This window comes from Macaca thibetana, chromosome 19 (assembly GCF_024542745.1).
Source record: "Macaca thibetana thibetana isolate TM-01 chromosome 19, ASM2454274v1, whole genome shotgun sequence".
NCBI classification, from domain to species: domain Eukaryota; kingdom Metazoa; phylum Chordata; class Mammalia; order Primates; family Cercopithecidae; genus Macaca; species Macaca thibetana.
In genome coordinates this window covers 15,052,085-15,065,809 of record NC_065596.1, presented here as the reverse complement: position 1 = coordinate 15,065,809, position 13,725 = coordinate 15,052,085, and the positions used below count along the sequence as shown (strand labels likewise).

Here is a 13,725-nt window from a genome sequence, read left to right as displayed (position 1 = left end):
AATCCCAGCACTTTGGGAAGCCGAGGCAGGCAGATCATTCGAGGTCAGGCATTTGAGACCAGCCTGGCCAACATGGCGAAAGCTCGTCTCTACTAAAAATAAAAAAATTAGCCAGGTGTGGTAGCGCATACCTGTAATCCCAGCTGCTCAGGAGACAGGAGAATCACTTGAACCCGGGAGGTGGAGGTTGCAGTGAGCCGAGATCGCGCCACTGCACTCCAGCCTGAGTGACAGAATAAGACTCTGTCTCAAAAAACAAGATAAACACGGTATGATTCTACTGATATCAAATATCTAGAGGAGTAGTAGAGAAAAAAGCGAATAATACAAGCTTTCTCCTGGTTAGCAGAAGAGCCCAAAAGCTTCTATGGACACTCATTTTTTTCTAGTTCATCCTGCATTAATATGAGGCAGTCCTTAGAGATTAGGGAACTTGAATGAATTTGGCTAATGAGGAGCTCTGTGCCTTGAGCCCCCACGGCCATAGCATAGTAAATACTCAGCCTGTGCCTCCAGCCCTGCAGTGTGAGCTTCCAGTCCAGTGGGCTCCAACCTGTCGTCTGCATCAGGAGGCTCATGTCTGACCCTGTCTTCCTGCCAGTCCTGAGGACGGAGCCTGAGCCTCCATCGTGCACCAGGCAGGGAGGACAGCAGACCTGCTCTCTGTGGTCATGGCCCAGCAGAGGGGAAGCGCAGCTCAGTGAGTGCTGAGGGACGGTCAGGTGCCTTGTTTCCTCATCCTCAAGACAAACAGGACAGTGAAGTGGCAGATGGGAGGACACCAATGTGCAAAATAATCAGCTCAGACGACTGTGGCGTTTATGTTCTGGGTTGTGGTGGGGACTCCGAAATCTCATTCAGTTTTACTTTCTTCCTACGCTGGTTCTACTTGCTATAAACATCTCACTGAAGCTAGGAAAAAAAATAGGTCCCTCTAAGGCATTCCATAAACACCGTAAAAGGATTATGAAGGTGATGAGGAAGAGGACAGTCACCATGACATCATGAACTTTTCCTGAGGGCTTCCTGAATGCCAGGTTCTCAGTTCTGTGTTCTATGTGGTTTGTTTCATTTTAGCTGCATAGCCTTCTGCAATCTATAAGTAAGTGTACACGTTATTATTTTGCATGAGGAAAGGAGCTATGCATTTTTATATAACTTGTAGTATTTCATGAAGTAGAGGGGAGTAAAGCCATGTTCGAATCAGGCCATCTAAATCCTTGCATGTGGCATTTGTCCAGGCCTCTTCTTGCATCCAACCTGCCCTCTCAAATCCCTGTCACTCTGGATCCATTCCCCTGCTCACTGTGCCCTTCTCTTTGGGGGGCGTTCCTGGTAGACCACAGCTAGACCAGTGCGTGCTATGTTCATTGTATCAAGTATAGAAAGGGCAGCTGAGATCACATCAAAGATCCCAGAAAGAGCTGGCACAGGATCGCTCAGGGTGCACATCTGTCCCTTGCCCCTGTTCCTGGCTTTCCTTGCAGCAATCCACCTCCTCAAAGGAGAAATAAAATCAGGGTTTTGGCCTCATTCCTACTCAGGAAGCTGGAAACAGTTTGAAAACGCACCTCCGATGTGCCTGTGGTTAAGACCTCTGACCTCTGCTTACAACTTTCTGATAGCTGGGAAACAAAAAAGGTTCATGTCTGAGACTCAGGGACTGATCATTTATTAGGTTGGTGGCAAAGTAACAGCAAAAACCGCAATCGCTTTTGCATCAACCTATAATTTTTTTTAAAACCCTGTTCATTCCACTTATCTGTGTGGCAGGGGGCAAGCTGTTAGTGTTTCTGAGACTCAACATTGCCACCTGGGTTGATTTCTAGTTGACACAGATACATTCAGTATTGATTGATGAGATCATGGGGGCTTCTGTGGGATCTATATGTGATGGATGCATAAAGGCAACGTGTATTCTAGAAATTGTTAATATTTTAAGATTAATCTTTGTATCATACAACCGAAATATTTCATGACCTGAAGTTACTGTGTCTCTACTTCCCACAGGATATTTTACTTTTGTCCTTATATAAATAAGTAGTGATTATTGTGACAGGAACTACTGAGTCACTTTCTTTTTTTTTTTTTTTTTTTTTTTTTTTTTTTTTTTTTTTTTGAGACGGAGTCTCGCTCTGTCGCCCAGGCTGGAGTGCAGTGGGGCGATCTCAGCTCACTGCAAGCTCCGCCTCCCGGGTTTACGCCATTCTCCTGCCTCAGCCTCCCGAGTAGCTGGGACTACAGGCGTCCGCCACCTCGCCCGGCTAGTTTTTTGTATTTTTTAGTAGAGACGGGGTTTCACCGTGTTAGCCAGGATGGTCTCGATCTCCTGACCTCGTGATCTGCCCGTCTCGGCCTCCCAAAGTGCTGGGATTACAGGCTTGAGCCACCGCGCCCGGCCTTACTGAGTCACTTTCATTTCTAATTCCCTAGAGTCTCTATCCTGCTTGACACACAGGAGGCATCAAAAATAAAAATGTCTTTTAAGAGAAATGCAGGCCGGGCGTGGTGGCTCACGCCTGTAATCCCAGCAATTTGGGAGGCTGAGGCAGGTGGATCACTTGAGGTCAGGAGTTTGAGACTAGCCTGGCCAATATGGTGAAACTCCATCTCTACTAAAAATACAAAAGTAACCGGGCATGGTGGCAGGCACCTGTAATCCCAGCTATTCAGGAGGCCAAGGCAGGGGAATCACTTGAACCTGGGAGGCAGAGGTTGCAGTGAACTGAGATCGCCCCACTGCATTCCAGCCTTGAAAATAGAGCAAAGCTCTGTCTCAAAAAAAAAAAAAAAAGAAATACAAATCGAAACTACAAGGAGATATCATCTCACCCCATTTAGAATGGCTTTTATCAAAAAGGCAATAGCAAATGCAGGGATGTGGAGAAAGGGGAACAATTGTACACTGTTGGTGGGAGTGCAAGTTAGTACAAACACTATGGAGAACAAGTTGGAGTTACCTCAAAATACTACAAATGGAGCTACCATAAGATACAGCAATTCCGGGCCGGGCATGGTGGCTCATGCCTGTATTCCCAGCACTTTGGGAGGCCGAGGCAAGTGGATCATGAGGTCAGGAGATCGAGACCAGCCTGGCTAACATGGTGAAACCCCATCGCTACTAAAAAATACAAAAAATTATCTGGGCATGGTGGCGGGCGCATGTAGTACCAGCTACTCAGGAGGCTGAGGCAGAAGAATTGCTTGAACCCAGGAGGCGGAGCTTGCAGTGAGCTGAGATTGCACCACTGCACTCCAGCCTTGGACGACAGAGCAAGACTCTGTCTCAAAAAAAAGATACAGCAATTCCATTGCTAAGTATATCCCCCCCCCCGATAAGGAAATGAGTATATTGAAGAGATACTTGCACTCCCATGTTTAATACAGCACTAGTCACAATAGCCATGATTTGGAAGCAGCTAAGCATTCACCATCCATTCAACAGATGAATGGATAAAGAAATTGTGTACATATGCACAATAGAGTATTATGCAGCCATAAAAAAGGAAGCGATCCTGTTTGCAACAACTTGGATGGAACTGGAGGCCATCAATTTAAATGAAATAGGCCAGGCACAGAAAGATAAACTTCACATGTTCTCACTTATTTGTGGGATCTAAAAATTAAAACAATGGAAATCATGCAGATAGAGAGTAGAAGGATGATCACCAGAGGCTGGGGAGCGGGGGTCGGGGGGAAAGTGAGGATGGTTAAGCAACATAAAAGTATAGTTAGAGACAATGAGATCCAGTATTAGGTGACTAATGAACAATTTATTGAACATTGAAAAGCTAACAGTAATTGGATTGTTTGGTACAAGGAAAGGATAAATGCGTGAAGTGAAGGATACCTCATTTATCCTGGTGTGATTATTGTGCCTTGTATGCCTGTGTCAAAATAGCTCATGTCCTTCATAAATATATACACCTGCTATGTACCTATATTTTTTAAAAAGAAAATGATGTATAATTATATATATAAACGTGGATAGAACTCTGCAGAAATGCTGAATGAAAAAGCAAGTTACAGAGCACTACCTGCTCTATACTTTCATTGACATAAAATTTAAGAAAGGAAGGCAAAATTAAATGATTGATTACTTAAGGATACATATATGAGTAGAGTATAAAGAAGAGATTAACTCCAATTTCACATTGGAGGTTACCTGTGCAGTAGGATTGGGGTGCCTGGAACCATGAAGGATGCACGGCTTCAAAGATTGTGGTTTTTTTCTTGTTTGTTTTGGTTTTGTTTGTTTTTTGAGACTGAGTCTTGCTCTGTCACCCAGGCTGAAGTGCAGTGGTGCAATCTTGGCTCACTGCAACCCCCGCCTCCTGAGTTCAAATGATTCTCATGCCTCATCCTCCCGAGTAGCTGAGATTACAGGTGTGTGCCACCATGCCTAGCTAATCTTTGTTTTTTAGTAGAGGTGGGGTTTCACCATGTTGGCCAGGCTGGTCTCGAGCTCCTGACCTCAAGTGATGAGCCTACCTCGGTCTCCCAAAATGCTGGGATTACAGGCATGAGCCACCAAGCCTGGCTTAAATATTGGTTTTTGTTTTTCTGGGTTCTTTGAGATGGAGTCTTGCTCTGTCATCCAGGCTGGAGTTCAGAGGCGCAATCTTGGCTCACCGCAGCCTCCACCTCCCGATTCTCTTGCCTCAGCCTCCCAGATAGCTGGGATTACAGGCAGGCACTACTGTACCAGGCTAGTTTTTGTATTAGAGATGGGGTATCACCATGTTTGTCAGTCTGGACTCAAACTCCTGACCTCAAGTGATCCTGCCACCTCGACCTCCCAAAGTGCTTGGATTACAGGCATGAGCCACCGCGCCCGGCCCAAAGATTGGTTTTATTCCATTTGTTAAATTGTGGGATCGGTACTTGGGTATTTCATTATCCTTCTTTTATTTTAAAAGTACATATATGTTATGTACATTCCCTTGATTTCTTAGAGCGTTTCACAAAATTATATACACAGAATAAAATAAATAAAGCCAAAAATCTCTGTAAATACTGAACAGAGATTCTTCCTTGGTTCACCAAAAAAAAAAAAAAAAAAAAAAAAGGCTCTGATCAGTGAGGCTTCAACGCACGTGATTTCCTGTCCGTTTGTTCATCCCTTTCAGGAACATGCCATGGCATGGAAACAGACAACCTAAAATAGCACTATTTTGTCTGTGTCATGAACACATGGGCCCTAGAATTCCATGTATTATGTTGGTGCAAAAGTAATTGCGGTTTTCACCTTTTTTTTTTTTTTTTTTGCAAAAACCGCAATTACTTTTGCACCAACTGAATAGCCTCTACAAACATTCAGTTATTCAAAAGCCATGGCACAGATTTTTGTTAAATATTGAAAAAAAAGAGAAAGACGGAAAGAAGAGGGGAAGGTAAACATTGCTTAACACGTTTTAGACTTTCACGTATTTCTAGCCTCACAGAAAGTAATGCAAAAGTGTTCTTAAAATTTCATTCATGCCTGTAATCCCAGCACTTTGGGAGGCCGAGGTGGGAAGATCACGAGCTCAGGAGTTCGAGATCAGCCTGACCAACATGAAACTCCGTCTCTACTAAAATCACAAAAATTAGCTGGGCATGGCGGCATGTGCCTGTAATCCGAACTACTCAGGAGGCTGAGGCAGGAGAATCTCTTGAACCTGGGAGGCGGAGGTTGCAGTGAGCCAAGATTATGCCACTGCACTCCGGCCTGGGTGACAGAACAAGACTCCACCTCAAGAAAAAAAAAAATTTTATTAATGCTCAAACATCCACAGGTGCCTTGCTCACTACAGACAACTTGTAGTCACTGGTGGCTTTGATTATGCATGTCTAACTAAACCTTACTTGTCAAAATTCTGAGTCCACCTAAGCAAGGACAGGAGTTGAATATTAAATGAATTTCAGAAGAAAACCCACATATTTGAGGGAGCCTTTCCTTCCGTAGGAAAGCGAAGTCAGAAAACATGAGGACAATGAAAATACTAGAACAGAACAGGCATGTGAAAATGTTGTCTGCTTGTGAACTGTCAACTTTAATTTACCTTTGAAGTAACGTGGTCCTAGGTATTACAGAATATTTCTAAATATTGTAAATCAAAGGAATTTGTAGCATTGAACTAGGATGAAATAAGGTATATTTGAATGTCTCTTGGTTTCTTTTAATTACAAAGATTTCTTTCCTTAAATGGGGAAAGATACTTCTGTGTGTGTGTGTGTAAGACAAAGTGTCACTCTGTCATCCAGCCTGGAGTGCAATGGTGGGAACTTGGCTCACTGTAACCTCCACCTCTGGGCTCAAGTGATCCTCCTACCTCAGCCTCCCAAGTAGTTGAGACCACAGGTGCATGCCACCATGCCTGGCTAAGTTTTGTATTTTTAGAGACAGGGTTTTGCCATGTTGTCCAGGCTGGTCTCAAACTCTTAAGCCTAAGTGATCCACCCGCCTTGGCTCCCCAAAGTGCTGGCATGACAGGCATGAGCCACTGTGCCTGGTCAATATTTCTTTTTTTTTTTTTTTTTTTGAGACGGAGTCTCGCTCTGTCGCCCAGGCTGGAGTGCAGTGGCGCGATCTCGGCTCACTGCAAGCTCCGCCTCCCGGGTTCACGCCATTCTCCTGCCTCAGCCTCCCGAGTAGCTGGGACTACAGGCGCCCACAACCGCGCCCGGCTAATTTTTTGTATTTTTAGTAGAGACGGGGTTTCACCATGGTCTCGATCTCCTGACCTTGTGATCCGCCCGCCTCGGCCTCCCAAAGTGCTGGGATTACAGGCGTGAGCCACCGCGCCCGGCCAGTATTTCTTAATTTTATATTTTTACTGAAAACAGTATGCTGCATTTTAATGTGATCATGAATTTTCTCAAATGTTCTTGCTCTTCTCACTTTGTTCAGTTGAGTGTGTCTAAAGTAAGGGCCTACAGAATCAAGGGACTAACACACCAATCAATCCTAAAAGGATTTGTAGAAAATTAGGTTTTATGGACACAAAGATGGGAAGAAACAGACAGTGGGGACTGCTTGATGGGGGAGGGTGGAGGTGCATGGGGTGGAAAGCTATCCAGTACTAAGCCCACTACCTTGGTGTTGGGATCATCGCTGCACCAAGCCTTTACCGACGCACTATTTACTCATGTAGCAAACCTGCATATGTATTCTGTGAGTCTAAAAAAAGAAAAAAAATTAGGGTTTTCAATATGGCTGAGGGTGTATGATCCTCAAATGTGAAAACATTAATTGTAAATTTCTTGTATCTAAAATAGAGACCCAGTGCTGGGTTCTGATTTTGTTCTTTCCTTCCTTCCGGTTCTCTTCTTCTCAATTGTGTCCAAGATACACAGAGCCAGAGAATCTAACAGGTGTCTTAGAATTCCTGCTCCTGGGACTCCCAGATGATCCAGAACTGCAGCCTGTCCTCACTGGGCTGTTCCTGTCCATGTACCTGGTCACGGTGCTGGGGAACCTGCTCATCATCCTGGCCGTCAGCTCTGACTCCCACCTCCACACCCCCATGTACTTCTTCCTCTCCAACCTGTCTTTGGCTGACATCGGTTTTGCCTCCACTACAGTCCCCAAGATGTTGATGAACATCCAGGCTCACAGCAGACTCATGTCTTACGTGGGCTGCCTGATTCAGATGTCTTTTTCGATCCTTTTCGCATGTATGGAAAGTCTGCTCCTGGCTGTGATGGCCTATGACCGGTTTGTGGCCATCTGTCACCCCCTACACTACCCAGTCATCATGAACCCACGCCTTTGTGGCTTTTTAGTTTTGGTGTCTTCTTAGCCTATTGGATTCCCAGCTACACAATTTGATTGTGTTACAACTTACCTGCTTCAACGATGTGGAAATCTCTAATTTTTTCTGTGACCCTTCTCAACTTCTCAACCTAGCCTGCTCTGACACCTCCATTAATAACATGGTCATGGCCGGGTGCGGTGGCTCAAGCCTGTAATCCCAGCACTTTGGGAGGCCGAGGCGGGCGGATCACAAGGTCAGGAGATCGAGACCACCGTGAAACCCCGTCTCTACTAAAAATACAAAAAATTAGCCGGGCGCGGTGGCGGGCGCCTGTAGTCCCAGCTACTCAGGAGGCTGAGGCAGGAGAATGGCGGGAACCCGGGAGGCGGAGCTTGCAGTGAGCTGAGATCGCGCTACTGCACTCCAGCCTGGGCAACAGCGTGAGACTCCGTCTCAAAAAAAAAAAAAAAAAAAAATAACATGGTCGTATATTTTATTGGTGCCGTATTTGGTTTTCTTCCTCTCTCAGGGATCCTTTTCTCTTACTATAAAATTGTTTCCTCCATTCCAAGAGTTCTGTTTGCAGGTGGGAGGTATAAAGCCTTCTCCACCTGCAGCTCTCACCTTTCAGTTGTTTGCTTATTTTATGGAACAGCCCTTGGAGGGTACCTCAATTCAGCTCTCTCTCCCCCAGGAAGGGTGCAGCGGTCTCAGTGATGTACATGGTAATCACCCCAATGCTGAACCCCTTCATCTACAGTCTGAGAAACGGACATTCAGAGTGCCCTGTGGAGGCTGCAAGGCAGAATAATGTAATCTTACCTTTTCCATCTTTTTTGTAGTAGTGGTTGGAAAAGGCAGAGCTTTGACACAAAATATCAAAACCTTTAAATCTTTCCCCCTTCGTTACATTGTATTTGTTGCTTGATAGGTTCAATTTCTCTCCACATTTCATATGTGAATGTGGGCGGCAAGCTACCCAGGTGCCCAGGCAAGAGACCGAGGGCAGGAGCTGTTCAAGTATAATAAAGAAAAAATTAAGAATAGTTATACTAGATAGAGATCATAGATATATATAAATATCATTAATCATTAGTTTGTAGCAATTACTCTTTACTCCAATATTATAATAATCCTTGCTCTGCAATCATAACCTAGGAAAAACCAGGTCATACAGAGATAGGAGCTGAAGGGACATGGGGAGAAGTGACTAGAAGACCAAGAAGTGACCAGAAGACAAAGTGGTGACCAGGTCTTCTGGTCACCAAGAAGTGACCAGAAGACCAAGAGTGTGAGCCTTCTCTTATGCCCAGGCACGGCCACTAGAGGGCTCCTTGGTCTAGCGGTAAGGTCAGTGCCTAGAAAAAGCCCCTGTTACTTAGCAGCCCCTGTTACTTAGGAAAAAGCCCCTGTTACTTAGCAGCCCCTGTTACTTAGCAGCCCCTGTTACTTAGGAGTCTCCCTTTCCCGGGGTGGGGGGAGTTGAGAGAAGACTCTGCTCCACCACCTCTTGTGGAGGGTCTGACATCAGATCCCCCCGCAGCCATCCTGAGGCCTAACCGTCTCCCTGTGATGCTGTGCTTCAGTGGTCACGCTCTTGGTCCGCTTTCATGTTCCATGCTGTACACCTGGCTCTGCCTTCTAGATAGTAGTAGCAGAATTAGTGAAAGTACTAAAAGTCTCTGAAATGTAGAAATAATGGCGCAAGCTGTCCTCTCTCTGCCTTGGCTGCCAAACAGGGAAGGGCCCCCTGTCCAGTGGACACGTGACCCACGTGACATTACCGATCATTGGCGATGGCTCACACTCCTTACTCTGCCGACCCTAGTCTTGTATCCAATAGATAACAGCACAGCCAGGCATTCGGGGCCACTGCCGGTCTCTGGGCCCAGCTGTCTTTTCATCTCTCTGTCTTGTATCTTTATGATCTCTTGTCTCCGCACATGGGGAGAAAGACCCACAGACCCTGTAAGGCTGGGTCCCTACATGTGAATATTGCTTCCATTGTTTCATCTTTAATTGGAATGTGAAGGTATTCTGGAATTCTTTGTTCATTGCAAATATTCATGGCTGAATCCAATACACCTGGACAGCCTCCTTTAGTTTCTGAGCAATGGCCCTGGTATCTAGGTGAAATCACAACCCTGTTTTTATATATAAGAAGTCCTTGTTTAAAGTCAGTAGCATCTTGGAAACTGCTACCTTAAGGAAATGATGTACAGCAGGTCCTCAAGTAAAATCATTTTGTTCAAAGTCCGTTAGTTATACTGTTGATGAGGAAAAAAGTTTCATTATAAATCATTTCACTTAAGTTTCCAAAAACATATTAAAGGTGTTAATTGAGGACTTACTGTACTTCAAATTTAATTTTCACAGTTCATGTGGAAATTGTTTACATATTGCATCTATAAAATCACTTTAAGCAGGCTGTATATGGCGAACTCAATCACCAGTCCTCAATCTTGGCTTTTATTGACCTCACCTGGGGAGCTTACAAATGCTGATGGCCGGGCTCTCTTACCCAGAGATTTTGATTTACTTAAACCTGTGTGGGTCTGAGAAGTTTTAAAAGCACCAGTGATGGTTCAGACGAACTTCCTCAAGGGATCACGCTCATATAGGTAAGGTACAAAAGAGCTGATTGTAGCACTAGACAATGTGATTTTCTTCAACTGTCTTCTTCAAATTCATTATCCAGCAATATACAGATTGTCATGATGCTGGGTATTTTTAGTAAGCACTTGGAATTTGTTGAAAACATTGATTTATATACATACAGATTTTCTTTGAATTTCACTCTTGTGCATACTAAAAGGGAAAATAGAAAAGGATAACATGGTAACAACGTCCCTAAAACTTCACATGCTATCACTGATTTTTTAAAATTTGCTTATTTTTCTTTCATTTTTTATGAAGTGTGGGATAGATACACAAAGGTATACCATTCAGCCTTTAAGAAATGCAAGTGAGTCAGCCAGGCATGGTGGCTCTCGCCTGTAATCCCAGCACTTTGGGAGGCCGAGGCGGGTGGATCACGAGATCAGTAGATCGAGACCATCCTGGCTAACACAGTGAAACTCTGTCTCTACTAAAAAAAAATACAAAAAATTAGCTGGGCGTGGTGGTGGACGCCTGTAGTCCCAGCTACTTGGAAGGCTGAGGCAGGAGAATGGCGTGAACCCAGGAGGCGGAGCTTGCAGTGAGCCGAGATGGCGCCACTGCACTCCAGCCTGGGCAACACAGCGAGACTGCATCTCAAAAAAAAAAAAATGAAAGTGAGTCATTTGCAGCAACATGGATGAAACAAAGTCATTCATTTAAGTGAAATAAGCCAGGCATGAAAAGACAAATATTGCATGTTCCCACTCTTACGAGCTAAAAACGTGAATCTCGTGAAGGTATAAAGTAGAATGGTAATTACTAGAGGCTGGTAAGGGAAGGAAGGAGTGGAGCATGAAGAGATGTTTACAGGGTACAAAAATGCAGTTAGATATAAGAAAGAAGTTCTAGCGTTTCGTAATACAGTAGGGGAATTCTAGTTAGTGGTAATTGATTGCATATTTCAAAGTAGCTAGGAGAGAAGATTTGTGGTGGTCTCATTATTCTGGTTTCTAAGCCATTATTTTTCTGTTCCCTTCCCACCTTTCTCCACTCAGCTGTTTCATGCTAGGTTGGGGCTCTTGAAGTTACTGCTGTATTTTCCACCTGCTGTTCTTGTTACAGACTTTCATGAACACTAAATTTCACTACACTGAAAGTTCGGTATACTTCACGACCACCTTCTAGTACACCCCTATGTCTGCGTCAGTGTTTAGAGGCTGCTGCCTTCGGTTACTGTCTGTTACTACATTGTATCCTTTTGCCTTTGTCCTGCAGTAACAATCCAGCCAACTCCCTCTGTTCAATTCTCTTCATTAAAATAACTAGATTAGTTTCTATTTTTTTTTTTTTTTTTTTTTTTTTTTTTTTTTTTTTGAGACAGAGTTTTACTCTTGTTACCCAGGCTGGAGTGCAGTGGCATGATCTCGGCTCACTGCAGCCTTTGCCTCCCAGGTTCAAGCCATTCTCCTGCCTCAGCTTCCCATGTAGCAGAGATTCCAAGTGCCCGCCACCATGCCTGGCTAATTTTTGTATTTTTAGTAGAGATGGGGTTTCGCCATTGTTGGCCAGGCTTATCTGGAACTTCCGACCTCAGGTGATCCACTTGTCTCAGCCTCCCAAAGTGCTGGCTTTACAAGTGTGAGCCACGCGCCCAGCCCTGATTTCTATTCCTGACCGAATCTTGACTGAGGAACAAAAGTACGTTGGAGTTGTCTGCAAGCAGAATATTTTTTAAAATGTGCTGATGAAAGGAAACTGCTTTTAAAATATATGTCTTTGTGAAGAGTGTCCAACTGAAGTTTAAGTGGTAGTGCCCTATTTCCAGTTGCTGTGTGACTCTAATGATGTCTAGGGATTGTTAAATCACCAATTTCATAAATAATTTCAAGGTTTTCTTCTTTTACTTTACCCTGAGCTACCAGAAGTCCATGTCACCAGCAAACATTAGCTCTTTTATTTCACCTAAAGGATAGTGAAAGAATTTGGTAAGTGGGACACTAATGCTGGTTGTTTTTTTCTTTTTTTTTTTCTTTTTGAGACAGAGTCTTGCTCTGTTGCCCAGGCTGGAATGCAATGGCATGATCTTGGCTCACTGCAACCTCCACCTCCTGGGCTCCAGCGATTCTCCTGCCTCAGCCTCCCGAGTAGCTGGGACTACAGGCATGCACCATCATGGCCGGCTAATTGTTGTATTTTTAGTAGACATGGGTTTTTGCCATGTTTGGCCAGGCTGGTCTCAAACTCCTGACCTCAGTTGAGCCACCCACCTTGGCCTCCCAAAGTGCTGGGACTACAGGCGTGAGCCACCGTGCCTGGTCTAATGCTGCTGTTTGATGTCACGTGGTGGACTCTCCCCACTGGTAATGCTTTGTTGGCACTTTTAATATTTAGAAGAGTGCTATGATGGATTAATACCTTGTGATGGGAAATGTTTGGGTGGTTCACAATAGCCAACCAAAAGCAATGTGACAAACTTCAATTGGGAGAGAATATGCAGATGGTAGAAAATACCTGGGATTTGCGGAGCCTACGTCACTCACCTACTGGGCTCTTAAACATGGGACTTTTGGTAACTCAGAGTCCTTTCTGAGCCCCATGTTCCTCAGCAGTAAACTAAATGATCTTTTCTTCCAAGGCCGTGCAATGATTTTATGTCATGGTGCCATTAACCAGTCAAATATTAGTTTCCCTTGAAATGATAGCCCCTATTATTAAAGTTAACATTGAGGAAGTTAATTTTTGGGCCTGGCATGGTGGCTCATGCCTGTCATCCCGCACTTTGGGAGGCTGATTTGGGAGGAAAGTTTCAGGCAGATGTTTGAGACCAGCCTTGGCTACATAGTGAGACCCTGTCGCTACAGGTTTTAAAAAATTTAAAAAGTTAATTTTAAATGAGTATTCTTAGAATATACAAGTGACTGGATATTACAAACTGTGACCTTGAGTATAAAACAAAACATACTTCTTTTTTTGTTGTTTTTTAGACACAGTCTAGCTCTGTTGCCCAGGCTGGGGTGCAGTGGCATAATCTCATCTCACCGCAACCTCTGTCTCCCGGGTTCAAGCAATTCTCCTGCTTCAGCCTCTCAAGTAGCTGGGACTACAGCTGTGCGCCACCATGCCCGGCTAATTTTTGTATTTTTATTAGAGACAGGGTTTCACCATATTGGTCAGGCTGGTCTCGAACTCCTGACCTTGTGATCCGCCAGCCTCAGCCTCCCAAAGTGGTGTGATTACAGGCGTGAGCCACCACGCCCGGCTAAAACAAAACATGTTTTCTATTGAACAAGTTCATGTGTAGAGTTGTGATAAGAACTTAACTGAGAGGCTGTCTGAGGAGACATATCAAATGTACTGATTAGAACACTATTTTTGCTACTACCCA

General features: G+C 44.3%; 1 protein-coding gene across 1 annotated transcript; it reads left to right on the top strand.

Annotated features, from left to right (window-relative positions):
* Nucleotides 1-6,533: 6,533 nt before the first annotated feature.
* LOC126942814 (olfactory receptor 7E24-like) lies at nt 6,534-7,880 on the top strand. Its single transcript, XM_050770862.1, has one exon. It carries the CDS (start codon nt 7,209-7,211, stop codon nt 7,782-7,784), a length of 576 nt encoding a protein of 191 aa, XP_050626819.1. The 5' UTR covers nt 6,534-7,208; the 3' UTR covers nt 7,785-7,880.
* The last annotated feature ends 5,845 nt before the right edge of the window (nt 7,881-13,725 follow it).

Coding starts and splice junctions, on each gene's coding strand:
- LOC126942814 (XM_050770862.1), top strand. CDS start 7,209: ATGATCCTCAAATGTGAAAACATTAATTGTAAATTTCTTGTATCTAAA.